This window comes from Eptesicus fuscus, chromosome 15, assembly GCF_027574615.1.
Source record: "Eptesicus fuscus isolate TK198812 chromosome 15, DD_ASM_mEF_20220401, whole genome shotgun sequence".
Lineage (NCBI taxonomy): Eukaryota > Metazoa > Chordata > Mammalia > Chiroptera > Vespertilionidae > Eptesicus > Eptesicus fuscus.
Window position 1 is genome coordinate 5,006,635 of NC_072487.1, and position 20,432 is coordinate 5,027,066.

The following is a 20,432-nucleotide window of genomic DNA, read 5'->3' on the forward strand; positions in this document are numbered from 1 at the left end:
TATAAAAGCCTAAGCAACTGTTTGACTGGTAGCTATGACGCGCAATGACCACCAGGAAGCAGACGCTTCAACCGGTAGGTTAGGTTAGGTTGCTGGGGCCTTGTCAGCCCTGAATCTGGTTCACCTGCACCGAATCCCCTTTCAATGTTCATGAATCCGTGCACTGGGCCACTAGTTTATATGTATTACAAACTGATAACCACATTAAGTTCTAGTTAAAATCCATAATCTTACATAATTAAACAAGTTTTTATTTTTGTGATAACTTTTAAGATCTACTCTCTTAGCAACCTTCAAATATACAGGGTGGAGCAAAAGTAAGTTTATAATTCATGTGAAAAATAAATAATATAAGAATAAATTCTGTGTTTTGTGTACTCACAACTATAAACCCATTTTTGCCCCACCCTGTACAATAGAGTATAGTTAACTAGAATCATTATGGGCACGTTTTTGTGTGGACACATGATTTCAGTTCTCTTGGATAGGTAAGTAAGAGTAAATTCTCAGGTGGTAGGTAAATTTAACTAATTGAGGAACCACCAAACTTTTTCCAAAGTGGCTGCACCATTTTCTGTTCCTACCAGAAAGAGCTGAGGGTTCTGGTTCCTCTACATTCTCTCCAATATTTTTTGTTGTTTGTCTTTGAGTTTAGCCTTCCCAGATGGTATGAAGTAGTATCAAATGTAGTTTTGATTTGCATTTCTCTATCTTTGTTTCTGACTTAAAAAACGGTCTTCCTTTTCACTTTCTTTGGGTATTTTATAATGTTTATGTAGTGTGTTTCTTCTAGTTTAGTCTTCATTTTTTTTGAATAATCTTTTTTTCCCCAGCCAAATTTATTTATTTATTTTTAATTTCTTTATTAAGGTATTTTAAGGAATTACATATGTGTCCTTATCCCCCCATTGCCCCCCCATCCCCCATGAATAATCTTTTCTTATTTTGAATTGTTCCCTAAAATTTTCACCTCACTTCCTATCTTTTCTTGGTTTGATTAGTGCATGTCCTATCCTGTCACAACCCATTTTGAAATCAGAGGTAGCAGTCTTTGCTGTTTATGGACATGCCTTTCTGCCATATTTCATTGTCTTTAGGAATGTTGGTCCATTCTTTAGCCTATTATTATATAGGATAAGTGTCCAACCGTTTGTTCAACCGTTCAACCAGTCGCTATGACGCACACTGACCACCAGGGGGGCAGACGTTCCGACCAGTAGGTTAGCTTGCTGTTGGGGTCTGACCGATCGGGACTGGGTGAGATAGGCTGGACACACCCTGGAGCCCTCACATGGTCCCTCCCCGGCCCCAGTGGGGTGCCTCAGCCTGGCCTGCGCCCTCTCACAATCTGGGACTCCTCGGGGGATGTCCACAGGCCAGGCTGAGGGACCCACAGCAGTACACAAATCCGTGCACTGGGCCTCTAGTTTTTCTATAATGGTGGTACGTGTGGTTCCACCTTGGTACTTTCGGTTGCTCATTTTAGGTGACATCAGTGTTCTTGTATCTTGAGGAGGACAGATAACGAAGGGCAGCTTGTCTCCTGAGAGTTTCTGAGCTGTCCCGTCTCCGTTGTTGCCATCCTGTGGGGCCAGCTCTAAGAGGATGTGTGCAGAGCAGGCACACCACCCTGTGCTTGTGGTCCTTTGCGGGGGGCACGCCTCACAGTGACCAAGGTTTGCAGAAGAATGGGCTGTAGAGAGTGGTACAAGCTGGCTTTCCTTCTCATTCCTGTTGCATCCTCTGTGCACACCCCACCACCACCACCCCCCATCACACGGGCCCCTGACGCAGTTCCTGCAGCAGGCGTCTGTGAGGGTGTGAGGGGCTGCCCACCACCACTCCTAACCACCGCATGTGTGTGCTTGGTCCAGCAAGTGGACTTTTTCCTGAGAGACTGAGTGAAGGCTTTGAGGTTTGAAAGCATGTACTGGAGATCTTCAGTATTATTTTTGCCCCTACTTAGCCCTCCTATATTTTATTTGTCCTATATTTTACATTATTTATCTCAAGGTTCCAAGAAAATCACTATAGTATAGACCTCTGGAAAAGTTTACATTAGTGATTCTGAATTCTAGGATTGAAAGCTAAAAGGAGAAGACAGTGTGGGACATGGAACCCAGAGGGTGTAGAAGAATCGTCCCTAATACAAGGGTGATGGGCATCTTCAACTCCATTTGGGCTGAGCAGGTGGTCTTTATTTTCAACCAGACAAACACCCTGATTCTCAGAGTAGAAAGGTCTAGAAGGCACTAGATGCATCGCCATCTTGTGTTGAAAGGGGATGGGATGTGGAGCTGGAAGACCTCTAAGCAGCCTGAGCCTCTGTTTTCTTATCTGAACAATGACCTTTTGAAGGTGAAGACCATCAATGTTTTCTTCAGCAACAGTCAGCCTCTGACAGTGGGTCTCAGCCCTGTCCACGTCAGCTCTCGGGGACACTGGCTTGTTTGGAGACAGGGTTAATTGTCACAGCTTGGCTGCAAGTGCTGTGGCCTTCAGTGGGCAGAGGCCAGTCATGTTTCTAACCTCCCTACAGTGCACAGACAGCCCTATTCACGACAGAATTATGAGGTCCAAAATGTCACGATGCCAGGTTGAGAAACCCATGCTCTAAGATGTAAGCAACTGAAAGATCTGTCTGTCTTCATGGTTCCGTCCAGAGAGGAAATGTCCGAGTCAGTCTCAATGTTCATTCTTTCCAGAGCATTGTTTTTAAATCTGTTAGGAAGAGGGGGAGAGAGACCCTTTCAGAAGAGATAAGCCACAAACACATACAGCAATTATCTTGCCGAGGCTTCCTTCTTGCCAAGATTGCCCAGCAATGATTGTGTCATTTCTTCATTTCCCAGTAGAAATGGACGTCCCTGCTGCCTGTTACATGCAGATATCCCATTGGTGGTCATGTGCAGGACAGGCATAGTTTGAAACTTCAGAGTAGACTTATTGAGGGACCTTTTTTACTTTAAATGACTCGGTGCTATACAAAAGGGTTAGATCGGGCTCTTCAAGTGGGGTCTCCCTCACTGTCAGCACATTAACTACAAGGAAGTTGAAGGACTGGGGACACAGGAGGAACTGCTGAGATGAAGAGAAGCTTCTGCCAGATGCAGGTCAATCAGAAGCAAAGACAGAGTATGTATGTAGAGTATATAACCATGTACAGAGTGTGTGTACAGACTTACAGAGTGTACGGAGTATATAACAGAATGTAGAGGAAAGTACATACACTGCCCTGGCCGGGGTAGCTCAATTGGTTGGAGCGTTGTCCCAAACACCAAAAGGTGGTGGGTTTGATTCCCCGTCAGGGCACATGTCCAGGTTGTGGATTTGATCCCAGTTGGGATGCGTGCAGGAGGCAACTGATTGATGTTTCTCTCTCACACGTGGATGTTTCTCTCTCCCTTCCTCTCTCTCTCTAAAATCAATAAAAACATTAAAATGTTATAAAAATAAAAATCTATTTAAAAAAAGGAAGTACATACACTGTATTCTGCTCTTGGATCTGCAGTATCATTAGGCTTCGTTAGCACCCCCTCTTTCCCACTGTTTATCGAAAGCTGCTAATCGCTTGTGTAATTCATTTTGAACAGGGCAAGCCTCCTTATGCTGCTTCAGCAGAAGAAGTGGCCAAAGAACTGAAGTCGAGATCCGGGGAATCTAAGTCCTCCGCCATATCTTCAGACGGGTCCCTGGCTGAAAATGGAGTGGTGGCTGAGAAGCCAGCTTCCCAGATGAATGGGAGTGCAGGCGACACCAGGGCCCCCAGCCACTCGGAAAGTGCCTTGAACAATGACTCTAAGACGTGCAATACAAATCCTCACTTAAATGCACTAAGCACAGACAGTGCTTGCCGTGGAGCTGATGCTCTGGAGGCAGCTGTCTTAAAGCAAGAAGAATAAACTTATTTTTTATAGAGGGTGAAGGATGCTGGAAGGGTAAGGATTTAGGAATATCTGGAGAGAAAGAGAGCCTACAGTTATGTACATTTTTTCCTTTCCGTAAGAGAAAAATGAGGACTTTGGAAATTCGGATCCCTCTTTGATATCAGAGATTTAAAAAACACATTTTTAGTTTTAACCAGTTGTAGTCAAAATGCTACAATAAACAAAAAGAGAGAAAATGAAGAGCATTTGACTCCCACTCTTAAAATGAAGTACACACAAAGTTTAAAACTGGTTATGACAAAAGCCTATAGTTGTGTTTCTTGAACTATAAAGAAAACAAATTTTGGCAGTCTTTAAGTATATATAGCTTAAAATATCATTTTTAGCATTTGGCACCATATGTATGCCATTATCTTTGATTTTGCATTACTGTTCACAAGAAAGCTTTGTTTAAGGCTTTGATTTTATGATTATGAAAGAAATAAGGCACAACCACAGTTTTTCTTTCTTAAATTTCATCACTGTTGATGTGGTTCCTTTGTGTTAAAAGAAAAAGTGCAACTATCAAAACAAAAAATTATAGAGTAATATTGCCGTTCTGCTGATTTTAAATATACAGTACATCATACATACTTTACAAGCAAGTTAAATGGAGATAAAGTTGAAATCATAGAAGATGCAAATGACCTTTCAAAATCAATAAAATGTGTTCTGAAACTTTTTGTGACTTTAAATACCATGCATCTGTGATCAATGAACTATGTGGTTTTGAATCGAATGTAGACCATTAGTGCTACTACTTGAGCTAAACTTCTGCATGGTTCATAATTTTTAAAGTGTGTAGTTAATATTATGCATGTTATTGTCCTTTCTTCCATTCTTACCAGTATGTGCCCATTTGCAAAACAAAAATGCTAATAATCAGTAATAGTTCTATAAAAGACGTTAACTCTGTTTAGTCATTGACTGATCTTGCTCTAACCTTAAAATTTTGTGATTATTGACCTCTGTTGCATTTATTCTAAAACACCCCAAAATTATCTAGCTGTTTCGAATATCAACATTACCCTGGTGTATTCACTGCTGTATGCATTACTGTTCTTTGTTGCTGTTTTATGCCTTCATATTAGCAAAATATGAAATTCTGTGAAAAACAAAAAAAAATCCCTTTGATCTTTAAACCCCCCCCCCTCTTCTGTAGCAGGAAACAAATTGCTTGTTCTTGAGAACTTTCCCATCAAGAATTTAGTAGAAGCAGGTATACTTATATCATTTTGATGTTTTTGTTAATGTTTCCAAACAATGTACTTTGAAATCAGAATCACTTCTTATTCGTTTTCATATAATTCTCCTGATGCTCTTCATCACACATTAGTGATCAGAAACGAGATGTAATTCCCCAATCCCTGCCCGCAAGACCTGAGTAGGATCTTACTGTAAGTTGAAGGGAGTTTTGCCCTAACTCATGGATTGTGCAAGAATGAACTGCTGTTGGGTTTGACTGATTGTAGATGGGTTGTGGTGTGGTGTATTGAAGGCTATTGAATGCAACTTACAATGCTTAATAAAAATCTTTATTCTTTTAGTATAAAGTATGGTGTGGCTTTTAAATTCCTTGTATTTTACGGAGGTTTAATTCAAATTGAAACAGCTACTGAAGAGTTTGGTCAAATAAACAAGATTGAGAAATATTTTGTCCTTTGCAAATAATTCCAGGTTTCCAGCTCTAAAGGAACTTACATACATCGTTAATATGGAAATGATGCTGGTGTCTGAGTTTGTTACAAAGAAGACATTCCCTACGATAGAGTAGGCTTAGAAATAGAAATTTATTTTTTCTTAAAAAGCCCAAGGAAAAAATAAATTTGGTCTTGATTAAATTACTTTAAAAAAATTAGCCAAATCCATACTTTATTCGGCGTTTTACTTGGTGTCCTTTTTGTCCCGGGGTCCACTACGTTACATTCGGTTGTCCTGTCTCCTCCCGCTCCTGTCTGACCGTTTTGAAGAGTGGATGGGGTGTTTTGTGGAATGCCCCTCATCTGGGGTACATCCCCGGCGGACCGGCCTCGGTCATCTGGGCGGAGGGGGATGCTCCTGGCCCGGCCGGTGTGTCTTCCCCTCCCCCCAGGATTTCACCTCCGTGAGTTCTGGGTGCTTGGCACAAGGCGGGACGGGGTCCGTTTTCCCTGTTTTCTGAGACCCGCTGTCAGTCTGTGGTGTAACCACCTCCATGGCGGTCTGGGACAGGAAACGCTACTTGAGCAGCGCTGCTCTGGGTGTGAGGCCGTTTCACCCACGGCAGTCCTATCAGGACGACCCTTACCGCCAGAGCAGCCTTTTACCTCCTCCCGGGACTCGGCTAGAAAGCGGCAGGCAGGTCCGAGGCTGCTGCCGGCTGTCCGAGCTGCCCCTGCGGGAACCGCGGCTGCGGGCGCGGACCGGGGCGGAAGGGGAAGCCGGCGGGACCGGAGGCGGGGAGACTCGCCTCGGCTCCACCCGCTGCGCAGTCGGAGGAGGACGCACGCGGGCGGGGCTGCGCGCTCCTGCCCGTGGGCGGAGGGAGTCTCGCTTAGGGCGGGGCCTGGCGTCGGGCGGGGCGGGGGCGCCGGGCGCTCGGCCTGGCTCCTCCCCCCGCCCACGGGGCGCGCGCGCACCCTCCGCGCCTCCTGCGCTGCCGCCCGGGCCGGCCCGGTGCCGCCGTGGCGTCGTCCTCACAGCCGGCGCCCAGAGCCGAGTTCCGCGCGCGGAGCGCCGACGGGTCTTCGGGGACGCTGCGGGTGGCCGGGCTTCTGCGCGGCCAGAGCCCCGGGCGCCGCCGGCCCGGCACGCCCCGGCCTGGGCAGCGCGTCCCGGCCCGAGTTCCGCGCCCCGCGGGAGGCCCGGCCCGGCCTGCGGCTCCGCGCGCGGACCGGAAGTGCAGCCGCTGGCGCCGCCGCGGCCCAGGGTGGCGGAGGCGGGAGCTCACGCCGCCCTTCCCGGACCCGTCCGATCCGCGGTGCTGGTGCTGGTGCCGCCAGCGCTCAGGGACAGGGGTCGAGACCCCCACGCTCACCCGCGCCCTGCCCACAGCCCTGTGTGAGTGGCGGGGCCCCGTCCGAGCGGCACTCCGTTAGTCCGGGGTCCCCGCGGGCCGCCGCCGCCCCTCTGGGCAGGTCCACCGCGTGGAGAGCAGCCGGTGGGACCCGGCGGGAAGCTGGGCGCGCTCTGGCCGTTCTGCCCGCGACACCAGGGCCACGTCCTGAAACGGCGAGGGGCCAGCGTCCCTGGGCCTGGCAGGGGCGTGCTCTGACCGATTTCTGACCCGGCGTTGACCCCTTTATTTTCTTAATAAATATTCTTTTTCTCATTTCAAAAGTAATGTTTATTGTAATAACTTTTAAAAATAGAAGTAAAAAGGCAAAGAAAAGTCTCTAGTAGTTCTATTCTGAGACACCTGTTCATATTTGCTCTTTATCTTTCCTTTTTCTATGCAATATATGTAGTTTTTATTTTCGTTGCAGAAAATAATCAAGTTGTCCATACACATTTTGTGACATCCTTTTTGCCGCTCCCTGTCGTTCAGTGTTGTGCGCAGCCCACAGCCCCGGGGTGACTGCCTGCACCACGGTGCACCTGCCGCCAGTGGGGCTGGCCGAGCCTGTACTCCTGCACCCCGCCATTGATTGTCCAAGGCAGGCCCAGTTCTAGGCCCCCAAGGCACAGAGTGGCAAGGGCCCTGCCTTTACATTAGTGGAGGGGAGCAGTATACATGGTGTTGTGTACAAATAAGACTTTCAGACAAGATGAGGAAAATCAAACGAGGTGATAGGGTATTTGGCAGGGAGGACCTGTGGGACCAGCTGCCACAGGACAGTGGTCGGCAGAGAGGGGTCGGCTCAGGCCCAGGTGTGAAGAGAGAACCTGCTAGTGGGGGTGAATCCACCGTTGCAGGGTTTCGGACGTGCTGTGGCCCTGGAAAGTTGTGAGTGGACTCCAGGTCAAGGAAGAGGATACATGCACACCCCACAGATGATTAGCATTTTGCCAGAAGGTATGCAGAAGGATGGGAGGTGTTGGGAAGGGCCTTTGGGTCCTCAGCACTGACTGCACCCCCTCCCCCCTCTTTGCCAGGAAGATGGGAAAGTGATTCCTGGTTTTCATGTGCTCCTATTGCCAGTGAAGGTGGCATTTCCTTCCTGATGCTTATGTGTCTTCAGTTTCTCCATTTTTCAGTTGACAGAACTTCCAATGCCCTGACTCTTTTATGATTAAAAACCCAGGCCAAGACACGAATTTTAAGAAATTATTCACCCTCTGTCCCCTTATCCATGTCACCACCCAAAGGACAAAGGGAGAGTGCCAGTCCTTTCCTGATGTGGGTAAGGAGCGGTTCTCTCTTCCAGTGATTTTACCTTCAATTCTGAGAAGTCTAACTTACTGTCCCCCTGACTCCCCACTTGGTAGCATGAACCTTGCCTAGTCTTCTTTGCCCGGAGCCACCTTCGTTCTCCCCATAGGGGCCCCCGGCTGTGGGATGCAGGCCCCCCTTCTTGTCCTGTTAGCTTCCCTAGCACAGCCTGGGCCACAAACCCGCAGACAGGGCCAAAGCAGGCTTTGCACTAGACACCTCACCTGGGCCGAGGGCTGGACCGTTCTCCTCAATTCATGTCAGAGTCCTGACTCCAGGCCCTCAGACCCTTAAATAGGGTGTCGTAGGTGTAATTAGTTAGGCTGAAGTCATGCCCTAACCCACAGGACTTGTGTTCCTGTAAGAAGGGGAAATTTGGACACAGATAAACACAAAACGGCCCTGTGAAGATGGGAGTGATGCTGCCACAAGCCAGGAAACCGATGGGAGCTGGGGAGAAGCCTGGAACAGACCCTTCCTCGGGCCTCCGGAGGGAGCGCGGCTCTGCTGGCACCTTGACCTCGACTTCTGGCCTCCAGGACCCTGAGAGGACACATTTCTGTGGTTCGGAAGCCCCCGGTCTGTGGTACCGTTGTTAGGGCAGCCCCGGGAGCTGACACACCCCGCGCCGCCATCCTGGCAAGTGTAGAGTATGCTCTGCCCAGTTGTCTCTGAACCCATGGGCTACACCTTAGCTGGGTGTGACGCAGCTCTGGTGGCACGTTTCTTTTCTCTTGATACATGGAAGGTAACTGGAAGTGGCTGCGCTGACCCAAGTGTGAACAGTTCCAAGTGGATAAAACTGCCTGGGTAGTAAGAAAGAACTGTGGTCCTTTTTCCACAACAGCAGAGGCTGATATCAGGCTGAGGGTCTCATCCTCACCTGGGAGTTAACCAAGCACGCTCAAACCCACTTCACGGAGGATCTGCTAGGGCTGGCACTGTGCTAGCTGTTGAAGAGACAGCCGTGAGCACAACAGAGACCTCCCTCCCTGGGCTGTAGCATTTCATCCGAGCAGGAAAAGAGCAGTCACATGAAAATGCACATAAGAGAAAATAAATATAGATGAAAAAGCAACAGCAATGGTAATAATTTCTATTAAGGAAAATGCAGAGAAAAGAAGGAACTTCCTAGGAGTGGGGATAGAGGAAGGTGTCAGGGAGTCTAATGACCTGGAGGTCAGGTGAGAATTAAAGGCAGGCGCCTAGGAAGGCCTTGGCCTTGACCTTGGAAGCCCATGAAGCAAACAGCTGGAGGCACCCTTGGCAGACCTAACCAGACATCACATTGTGCCCACTCCTGTGATTTGTGCATGCCCATCCCTGCAGACATGGCTGTGGGAGGGCCCTTCTGGTCTGTTTGCCTGGAAAAGGCTGTTTGCCCCTGTTCTGGTATTCTGTTAACAGCCCTCTTTTTAAATTACATGGTCACCCAGCTGAGGGGATTTTGTCTATAAACTCAGTGCTGCCAAACACCATGGGGCCATCCTAGAGATGGTCAACAAGACAGGGCACACTTTTGCCCTAGCTGGTTTGGCTCAGTGGATAAAGTGTCAGCCTGTAGACTGAAGGGTCCCAGGTTCAATTCTGGTCAAGGACACATACCTCAATTGCAAGCTTGATCCCCAGCCCTGGTTGGGGCATGTGCTGAAGGCAACCAATTGACGTGTCTCTCTCACATCAATGTTTCTCTCTAATGTTTCTCTCTCTGTCTCTCCCCCTCCCTTCCACTCCTCTAAAAATCAATGGGGAAATATCCTTGGGTGAGGATTACAGAAAGAAAGGGAGGAAATAAAAGGTAAAAGGAAAGGAGGAAGGAAGAAAGGGAGGGAGGGAGGAAGAGGGAGGAAGGAAGAGGAAGAAGGGGAAGGAAGGAAGGAAGGAAGGAAGGAAGGAAGGAAGAGCACACTTCCCATGGGTCACTGCTTATTTCAATCAGTTCTGGATTAGACCAGCTTGGTCCTGGTACCCCAAGAAGGGCCCACTCTTAGAACTCTCTTTGTATTCGCTACATGGATTCATCTATTACAAAAGCACACATCCAGCATTGACCTAGTATCTCTTTTCTGGTATCTCCCACCACCACTCAGGCAGTTATTGGCTGTCTGTCTTCCGTTTTAGCATATGAGCTCCTTGGAGATGGAAAATGTGTCTGCCTTGTTCACTGCTATAAAACATGCACTACTTGTATACCAACACATTGGATAAGCTAGATGAAATAGACAAATTTCTAGAAACACACAATCTACCAAAACTGAATCATGAAGAAATAGAACATCTCAATAGATCTATAACTGTTAAGGGGCTTGAAGCAATAATAAAAAACTGTTCTGGCCAGTGTGGCTCAGTTCGTTGGAGCATCGTCCCAAACACCGAAAGGTCATGGATTTGATTTCCTGTCAGAGCACATACCTAGGTTGCAGGTTTGGTCCCCACTTGAGGTGTATATAGGAGGCAAACAATCAATGTTTCTATCTCTCTCTCTCTAAAAATTAATAAACAATTTAAAAAACAACAACAACAAATAAAAGCCCAGGACTAGATGGCTTTACTGGTGAATTCTAATACACACTTAAAGAAAAGTTAACACCAATCCTTTTTTTTAAAATATATTTTTATTGATTTCAGAGAGGAAGGGAGAGAAAGAGATAGAAACATCAATGATGAGAAGGAATCATTGATTGGCTGCCTTCTGCACATTGGATTGAGCCCATGACCCAGGCATGTGCCCTCGGCCGGAATCGAACCTGGGACCCTTTGGTCTGTAGGCCAACACTCTATCCACTGAGCCAAACCAGCTAGGGTAACACAATCTTTCTTAAACTCTCCCCAAAAATTGAAGAGGAGGGAATCCTAACCCCTTCTATGAAGCTCACATTACCCTGATACAAAAGCCAGACAAAGACTCTATAAGAAAATAATACTGCAAAAAAATATCCCTTACGGACACTGATGCAAAATCCTCAACAAAATACCAGGAAACCAAATTCAACAGCATATTGAAACGATCATACATCATGACCAAATAGAATTTGTTCCTGGAATGCAGGGATGGCTCAACATCCTTTAAATCAATAAAAATCAATCAATGTAATACATTACATTAACAGAAACATGATCATCTTACTAGATGAAGAAAAGGCATTTGACAAAATTCAATCCACTTTCATGATACTCAATAAAAATATTAAAAACTTTCCCTAGCTGCTTTTGCTCAGTGGATAGTGTTGGCCTGTGGACTGAAGAGTCCCGGGTTCAATTCTGGTCAAGGGCACATACCTCGGTTGCAGGCTCCTCCCTGGCCCACGCCCTGGTCAGGGCTCATTCATGAGGCAACCAATCGATGTGTTTCTGTCACAGAGGTGTTTCTTCCTGCTTTCCCTCTCTCTTCTACTCTCCCTAAAAATCAATGGAAAAATATCCTCGGGTGAGGATTAATTAAAAAGAAAAATTGGAAAAAAACTTTTCAACATAGTAAAAGATATATGTGGAAAAGCCTAAGCAAACATCATAATAGTGAAAACTAAGAAAAAAGCTTTTTCTTTAAAATCAGGAACAAGAGAAAAATGCCTCACTTGTATTAACATAGTATTGAAAGTTCAAAGCAATTGAGCAAGAAAAAGAAAGAAAAGTTATTAAAATTAGAAAGGAAGAAGTAAAATTATTTCTGTTCATAGATGACATGATCTTATGGAAAATCATCAAGATTTAGGAACTTAAAGATTCCACAAAAAAACAGAGCTAATAAACAAATTCAGCAAAGTTGTAGGATATACACACAAAAATCTGTTTTGTTTCTACACACTAAGAATGAATAAACCCAAAAGGAAATTAGGAATACAATTCCATTTACATATCATCAAAAAAATAAAATATCTAGGAATAAACTTAACCAAGGAGACGAAAGATTTATACACTGAAATTACAAATTATTGCTGAAAGCAATTAAAGAAGACACAACAAATGGAAAAACATCCCATTTTCATGAGTCATAAAATAATATTTAAGATGTCAATACTACCCAAAGCCATCTACTGGGTCCTATGTAATCCCTATCAAAATTCCAATATCTCTTTGCAGAAATAGAGAAGCCAATCTTCAAATTCATATGAAAGTGTGAGCCAAACCATCTTGAAAAAGAACAAAGCTGGAGGACTCATATTTCCTGATTTCAAAGTGTGGTACTGCCATAAAAATAGACATACAGATGAATAAAATACAATAAAGAGCCCAGAAATAAACCCTTGCCCATATGGTCAAATGATTTTTGACAAGGCTGTCATAATCATTCCATGGGGAATGGGCAGTGTTTTCAACAAATAGTGCTGGGAAAACCGGATATCCACATGCAGGAGGATGAAGCTGGACCCTTACCTCACACCATATACAAAAATTCAAAATGGATCGAAGACCTAAATTTCAGAACTGAAATGATAAAACTCTTAGAAGGAAACATGAGGGGGAAGAAGAAAAGAAGATATGTAGATGGCCAATAAGCACATGAAAAGATGCTCAATGTCACTAATCATTAGAGAAATGTAAATCAAAATCACAATGATTCTGGAGTTTCAGTGGAACCAAAAAACAAAACAAAGCAAAAACACCACAATAAGGTACCACTTCACACACATTAGGATTGTTTATAACAACAAACACGTGCACACACACACACACACAACAAAAGCATTAGAAAATAAGTGTTGATGAGGATGTGGAGAAATGGAAACCCTTGTGCACTGTTTGTGGGAATAAAAAGGTGCAGCTGCTGTGGGGAACAGTATGTGGTTCCTCAGACAGTTAAAAATAGAACTACCATATGGTTCAGCAATTCCACTTCTGGGTGTACGTACACACAAAAGAAGTGAAAGCAGGGACTTGAACAGATATTTGTACACCCATGTTCATAGCAGAATAATTCACTAGAGCCAAAACATGGAAATAATCCAAGTATCCATCAACAGAGAATGGATAAACCAAATGATCTATAATAATAAAAGGGTAATATGCTAATTAGACTGGACGTCCTTCCTTCCGGACAAAGCAGTGGCGGGCGGGGGCTGGGGCCAAGGCCCTTGCATGAATTTCGTGCATCGGGCCTCTAGTACTAGTATATGCATACAATATCGGATGGTATGCTATGACATGGATGAACTTGAGGACATTAGGCTAAATGAAATAAGCCAGTCATAAAAGGACAAACACTGTATGATTACACTTATATGAGGTAGCCAGCGTTGTCAAATTCATACAGACCGAGAGTAGAATGGTGGTATCCAGGGGCTAGGGAGAGGGGGTAATGGGGAGTTAGTGTTTAATAGGAAGAGTTTCAGTTTGGGAGGATGTTCTGGAGCTGGGTGATAGTGATGATCGCACAACAATGTGAATGTACTCAATGCCCCAGAGCAGCACACTTAAAAGTGGTTAAAATGGTAAATTTTATGGTGTATGTTACCACAATTTAAAAAATCTCTGCACTAGCATTCAGTGCAATTTGTTGAGTGACTGGCTGAATAAACACATAATAGAAAATGCTGTTTTCCTTTGGGCAACAAGGTGAATAACAGGTCTTGGTCACAGATGCTCACAGCTGGATGCAGTGCTCAGTTGTGCTTTATTGGAGCACCAGGGTGAAGGGCAGCACAGGGACCACATACGTGGGAGCCCACCCCCTTACCCTGAAGCAAGCCAGGCCACCTGGGGTGGGTGGTGAGGTCTTGATGCTCACAAGAGCCCTGGATGCTGCGCCCTGGGGAATGGAGCAGCCGCCACGCGCGGGCAGCAGAATTCCAGGTATGCCTCTGGCCAGAGAGGACACCTGGATCTCTGAAGCCACCAGCCCCTTCCTTTCTGGATCCCTATGAGGAAGTTCCCTTTGCTGTCTTTCCCTTCTGTGTGGCTTTGCCTGGTCCAGGCCTCTGCTCCCAGGTCACCTCTGTCCCCTGCCCACCCTGGGCCGGTTTCCCCAGGACACGGTGGCACCCAGCCCACTAGTACTTGCCTATGTGTCGGTCTCCCTTTACTGCAGTACAAGCTCCACAGGACTTGGGACTGCTCAGTGCTCCGCAGGGGCCACCAGGCAGCTACAGCACCGCTGGGCACACGGCAGGTGCTCCATACCTGCTTGAGTAAATAAATGAGGGTGAACATGGAGAAGAGGAACACTTTCTGGTGGGAGAGAACAGGAAAGTTACAGAGAGCAGCCCAATCGAGGAGGAGTTTGGGACCCATGTCTGGGCGTATTTTAGTCTGTGGTCAGCAGACAGCCATGGGAGAGCTCTGAGTAACAGCAAAGTCTCGATTCACCCTTCCAGATGCAGGTCCATTCTCCCGCGTCAGCATGAACCGCGGGTGGGACACAGGCTCCCGCTGTGGTGTGTGTTTAGGGCTTCCTGAGGGTGGCCAAGGGGTGCAGTATAGGCTTTGGGTTTAGCCTGGGTCCCTGTCCTGCTCCCCCATCTCACCAGCCAGCTGACCTCCTTCATGAGGCATTTACCTCTTTAGGGCCTCAGTTTTCACTTCTGGAAGTGGCACCAATCCTACCCAGCCATGACACCTAGCTAGGTACTGATCTCTAAAGCGGCAGCACTGCACATGAGGCGTCAATGTGCGTGCCGAGTACGGAACCGCCGCCCGGAGGATGTTCTAAGTGCTTTGGAAGCAGCTGGTGAGGGCCGGGCCGGCCTGGGAAGAACTAAGCACAGTGCACTTGATAAATGCTGGGTAACTATCGTTATTTGTAAACAAAGAAATGGAAGTATCAGCGATGAGGACTGCCCAGTCAGGATGGCTCCCTCTGCACACAGTAGCCTCCAGAAGTTTCCGGCTTCTGTGGACCACACCACTGCAGGGGAAGGTGATGGAAGTGCCCAGGCAGGCTCTCTTGGCCTCCTTACAGACTGCCCTGCAGGCTGAGCACTGTCTGCCCTAGCTCACTGCAGGGAGTCAGTGGTCCAATGGTTACTCCCTTTCATAGCCATACAGGCTGCCCCCAGGAAGAAGGACTTGGGAGGGAGGGTGACAGCTGGAATTCAGGTAGGAAGGCCTTAGCTCCAGACCCTCAGCAGCTCTCCAAGGCGTGAAAGGCTGGAGGAGGAAGCTTACCCCTCTGCTGCCGCCCCTTTCTCCAGCCTCATCTTCCTCATGCTTGTACCTCCCAGCTAAGGCACTGCTGAGGGGTCCCCTGTTGGGGGAGGATGGCTGACTATGTGAGGGCAGACTGACTCAATTCGGAGTGAAGACTTCAAATGAACTGCCTGCAAGTGGAGCAAGTGGCCCTTAGAGGCTGCTGGCCGCAGGCCGAGGGCCCGTCAAGGATGCTGCTGTGAGATGGCCTGGACCAGACTTCCTGCTCTGGGTCTGTAATTCTGAGTTTGCAGTGGCCAAGATGGGACAGAGTGAGGGAGCGCACACACGTTCCCTACTCCAATTTAGGGGCCCACTCTGCTCCGGCCCCTGAGAAGGGCATGGAGGACACAGGATGCAGCAGCTGGGAGGGCCAGGCAGGGCCTGCCGAAGGACGCCCTGAGAAAAACCCCTGCCAGCTGAGCAGCCCGCCTGTACGGGCCAAAGACCCTGACCAGCCAGGTGAGGAGGGAGGATTACTTCAGGGCACAGGCTGGGGGCCCAGAGTGAGGTACAGCACCTCTCCCCCCCCTCCTCCTAACCCACCAATGGGGCTCAGTAATCTGGGACACAAACCAGGGGCGGAGCACCTGCTGCCCTCCCCACCCCTCAGGTCACCCAGGCCTGGGGGCTCTGACCAGTGTTCCTGGGCAGCTCAACTTTAGATAATCGCCCTCTTCTTACAGAGCTGACCTGTGCCAGTGCTCCTGCCCCGCTCTGGAGCGGAGCATCAGGGAAGTGCAGGGGCAGTATAAGGGAGGACGGGGTGTCCCCAGCCAGGAATGAGGGGGGAAGGCCGGGGGAAAGGGAGCGGTAACGAAGGGACTGGAGGAGCCCTCTGCCCGCTGCAGAGTCAGAACAAAGTTAGAGCCAAGTAGTGTCTCCTCTACCTTCTAATGAGGAAGGACATCCTACGGGGGTCTCACCCCTCACTCGGGGGTTTCCTGTACCCCCAGCCCACCTCTCATCCTCACCCAGTGTCCCCCGGCCCCCCTTCCCTGCAGGTCCCTCCCCATGTGCTCCCCCCACAATACCCAGGCCCACCTCTGCTGGCAGGGTACCGGCTCATCTTCTCCTGCAGGGGGTCTCCCTGGGCCTCACTCCCCCCCCCCCTCCCCGCGGGTCCCCGGGCCCACTTTCTCCCTTGGAGGGTCCCCCAGCTTACCTTCTCCCCCGGAGAGCTTCCCAGGCCTACCTCCTGCCCAGGCAAGTCTCCAAGCCCACCTTCCTCCCTGGATGGGTCCCTGACCCACCTTCTCTCCCTACCCGGGGGTCCGGGACCCACCTTCTCTCCCTACCTGGGGGTCCCGGACCCACCTTCTCTCCCTAACCGGGGTCCCGGACCCACCTTCTCTCTCTAACCGGGGGTCCCGGACCCACCTTCTCTCCCTAACCGGGGTCCCGGACCCACCTTCTCCCAGGACGGATCCCAGCCCACTTTCTCTCCTGCAGGTCCCCAGCGCACCTTCTCCCTCCGAGGGGTCCCCGGCCCACCTGTCCCCCATAAGGGTCCTCAGGCCCACCTTCTCCCAGGCAGGTCCCCGGCCCGCCTTCCCGCGGCGGGAGCGGCGGCCAGGCCGCAGGCGGAGGCGGCGCCACCCGGGGCGCTGACGTAGAGGCCGCTCGGCGGCCGGGGGTCCCTTCGGTGGGGCCGCGGCTCCCCGCCCGCCGCCCGCCGCCCCCGCGCGTCCATTCCCTTTTGTGTCCCGCACGCCGGCCCCGCGCACACTCGCGCCCTGCGCCCCGGGCCGGCGGGCGGCTCCCGGGCCTGCGCGCGCCCCGCTTTGTGTGGACGCGCCGCGGGTACGCGCGGGCTGTCGTGCTCCCCCGGCCCGTCCCCGGCCCCGGCCCCGGCCCGCCCGGCCCCCGCCCGGCCCGGCCCGCCCGGCCCGACCCGGAGCGCAGCGCGGGCGGCGGGCGGGCGGGCGGCGCGAACATGGCGACGGTGCCGGTGTACTGCGTCTGCCGGCTGCCCTACGACGTTACCCGCTTCATGATCGAGTGCGACGCCTGCAAGGACTGGTTCCACGGCAGGTGAGCGCGGCCGGCCCGGGTCGCCGCCCCGGCCCCGGCTCGGCCCGGCCCGTGCGCCTCGCAGGCCCGGCCCCGCCGGCCGCGCGCCCTTTTGTGCCCGGGGCGGGGGCCAGGCCTGCGGGCGCCCCTCGCCGCCGCGCACAAAGCGGGCCGGGGGCCGGCGGGCCGGGCTGGGAGTTGGGGCGCCGGCGGCCTGGCGCCCGACCGCGGGGCGCAGGCCGGCTCCGAGGCCCAGGCCGGCCGCCGCCGCCTCCCCCGCGAAGTTGCAGGAACTTTCCCCGCGCGGCCCGGGGAGGCGCGAGCGGCGGCTCGGACGCCGGCGGGGCTGGGCGGACGCGGGCCCGGGGAGGGGGCGGCCGGCGCGCCCACCCAGCGCTGCGGCCGGAGCTCCCGGCCTCGTCTTCGCGGGCGGGACCCCTTCCCGGCCCCGCGGCCCCGGTTCCCGGCGGCCTGCTCGTCCCGGGGGAGTGGGTGACAGGATGGTGTCTGCGGGTGGGTGCTGTGGCTTTGCCGCCTCCTCGCTGGCCGGCACGTCCCCCCTCTCCCCTCTCCTCTGCTCCCGGCAGGGACACCCCGGTTTGACTTGAACCTCACGCTCTCGGAGGAAGATGGGTTTGGGGAGGTGAAGCTTATCTCTTGCCCATGGCCGTGACCTGGCCCTGCGCCTAGTTTTCAAAAGCCGAGGTCCCTTCCCACCCAGAAGTGAGTGGAGGGGGAGGAAGAGGAGGTGGCACTGCTGCCCAGACTGCTCCAACAGGTTTTCATGGGTTTGGGCCTCTGCAGCACCGGCCGGGGGCTGGCCGGGGCCCTGTGCCCTCCGAGGCCACGGAGAACAGGACTGGGGGCAAGAGAGGGGTATGTGCCCGTGGGTGGTCCCTGATCCCCATGGCTGTGGGGTCTAGTCCTGCCAGTTCACAGGTGGGGAGCCTGGCAGCCAGATGTGACAGGACCTGTTCAGACTGGTCAGCGCCAGGCCCGAGTCCCTGTGACAGGGACCTGGCGAGGAGGGGGTGGGACTCTGTGAAGCAAGTACATCTACCGAACCCTCCTGGCCTCCCAGGCTGCCTTCCTTCCGGTGCCCAGGGCTGCAGAGGACCCTCCCCTCCCCACGCCCCCAGCAGCAGAGCCTGGGGTGTGAACAGTGGGCTGTGCACATCCACCAACTGGCATCCCCTCAAAGTTCCTAGCTGGACTCAGGGGGAGAGCTGCCATCTGAGCTCACATCCCCTCAGTTCCAGAGATGCTGAGAAGGTGGCCCTCAGTTCCCTGGGAGTGAAGGGGCTTCTCCCCCTTCCTACCCCCCCGAGACCTGCAGAGTTCCCAGGGTGCCCAGGTTGGGGAGGTGTGAGGGCCTGGGAGGACCTTTGTCTGTCTGGCCAGGGCCCTGTCCACCTTGCTGGGAAGGGAAGGCCAGGTCTGAGCTCGATAGGGGATTGGAGCTGGCGGCTGGCCTGAGGGGCTGGTGGCATCTGCTGGGTTGGCCTGGGCAGAGGCCGGGAGGAGGTGCATCCTGACACCTTAAAGGGGCTGTTTTGGGGAGGCCTTGTCTCCTTATTTCGAATTTCTCGTCTAAGGTCTTTCATTTGACCCCACAGGCAGAGGTCGTTTGATCAGCACAGATTTGTGTCCACCCATGTGGGTGGCCCTGGGGTCAGAAAGGGCCTTTCCCCCTGCAGAGGGCATATCTTCTGGACATCTATTCAGAATCACCTGCAGAAGGGAGCCCTGAGGCTGAACCGCTGGCCTCGGGCGGTCCCGCCCCCTCCACCCACACGCAGGCCCTGGCCGCCCTGGGCCAGGCCTCCGCCCCACAGAAAGGTGTGTGACCTGATGCGTGTTTCCCAATCTCTAGATATTCCTGGGTGGCCCGCTGCTCTTTCTAGATCCACTTACCGTCTGTACTGTTGTTTACTTAGTATTCAACAGCTCAACTCACTTGTTAAAAGTTTGAATACTTTGTAACTTTTTATTTTGAGAGAATTTTAGACTTAAGAGAAGAGTTACCAAAATGGTGCAGTTTCCCTTCCCCCATCCTTCCCTCCACGGAAGTTCACATCTCACTAGATCATGCTGCCGGCATGGAAACTGAGGCAGAAACCCTGGGCAGCATGTCCTCCAGGCTGCAGGCGCCAGCAGTGTATTTGACAGGCTTCTCCCTCCTGTCCGTTTCTTGTTCCAGGACTCAGTGCCGTGCGCACTCAGGTCTCCTTACCCTCCGGGACGTTAGTATCATTTGCCATAGGTAGCACCTGTGAAAGTAAGCATACCTGTTAAAGTAACAGGCCCTGTCTTGCCCCCCACCCCGCTGTGATCTGTCACCCCTCTCCAGGCTACCACATTTTGAGGGGATCGGAAGGGGGATTCTGAGGTTACCCACATTCATGCCAGCGGAGCGTGCCAGCCGAGAACATAGTCGGGGCAGCTCTTTTGTAGGGGCAGAGCCTGCTCCCAGGATGCGATCCCCTCAGCACCCGAGCACCCCTCCCCCTGTTCTCTGGGGAGGCCTCTCCGCTGGGTTGGACTGCAAATACAGTCAGCCAGGAAGCCAGGAGTCCACGTTCCAGCTCCTCTTGGCAGTGGCTGGTCTCTCTTGAGTCGGGGCACCTTGTCAGCCCACCCAGCCATCACTGGCACGGCCTGGCCTCACCTGGGGATTGGCTGTGACGAGGAAGAGATGGATGTTGCAGCCAGCCACCTCGTGAGCAAGTGTTTTGTCTGTTTGGTAGGGAAGTGTGGACCCACGTCGGCCTTGGGGACCTTCCTCCCCAATTAGGGTGCCACAAAGCCACTTGGACCAAGCACTAGACAGCTTCTGTGTCTTCCGCCCGACCCCACGTGTCCCTCCGCCTTGCCCGAGTGAGGTGTCCAGTGCCTGTGGACCAGTCGCTCTACGAAATGACCCAGGTGGCTCATCTTGTCACCGCCCTAACGAAGAGGATCTGTCTCTGGGACAGGCATCATTCTGTGAAAGCAGCAAACGTCCTTCAGCTTCCTGGCCC

At 51.3% G+C, this 20,432-nt stretch overlaps 2 protein-coding genes across 3 annotated transcripts in view; both read left to right on the forward strand.

The window, feature by feature from the left end:
* FAM120A (family with sequence similarity 120A) overlaps positions 1 to 5,479 on the forward strand; it is a 110,082-nt gene extending 104,603 nt beyond the window's left edge. For both annotated transcript variants that reach the window (XM_054727056.1, XM_054727057.1), the window contains one exon: positions 3,594 to 5,479. In XM_054727056.1, the coding sequence (XP_054583031.1) occupies positions 3,594 to 3,902 (309 nt within the window). In that variant the 3' untranslated portion in view covers positions 3,903 to 5,479. The remainder of the gene's footprint in view (positions 1 to 3,593) is intronic.
* A 1,009-nt stretch (positions 5,480 to 6,488) lies between these two features.
* The window catches only part of PHF2 (PHD finger protein 2), a 101,094-nt gene continuing 87,150 nt past the window's right edge, over positions 6,489 to 20,432 (forward strand). The window contains exons 1-2 of the mRNA XM_054727059.1: positions 6,489 to 6,779; positions 17,270 to 17,433. Coding sequence (XP_054583034.1) covers positions 17,336 to 17,433 — 98 coding nt within the window. The 5' untranslated portion in view covers positions 6,489 to 6,779; positions 17,270 to 17,335. The remainder of the gene's footprint in view (positions 6,780 to 17,269; positions 17,434 to 20,432) is intronic.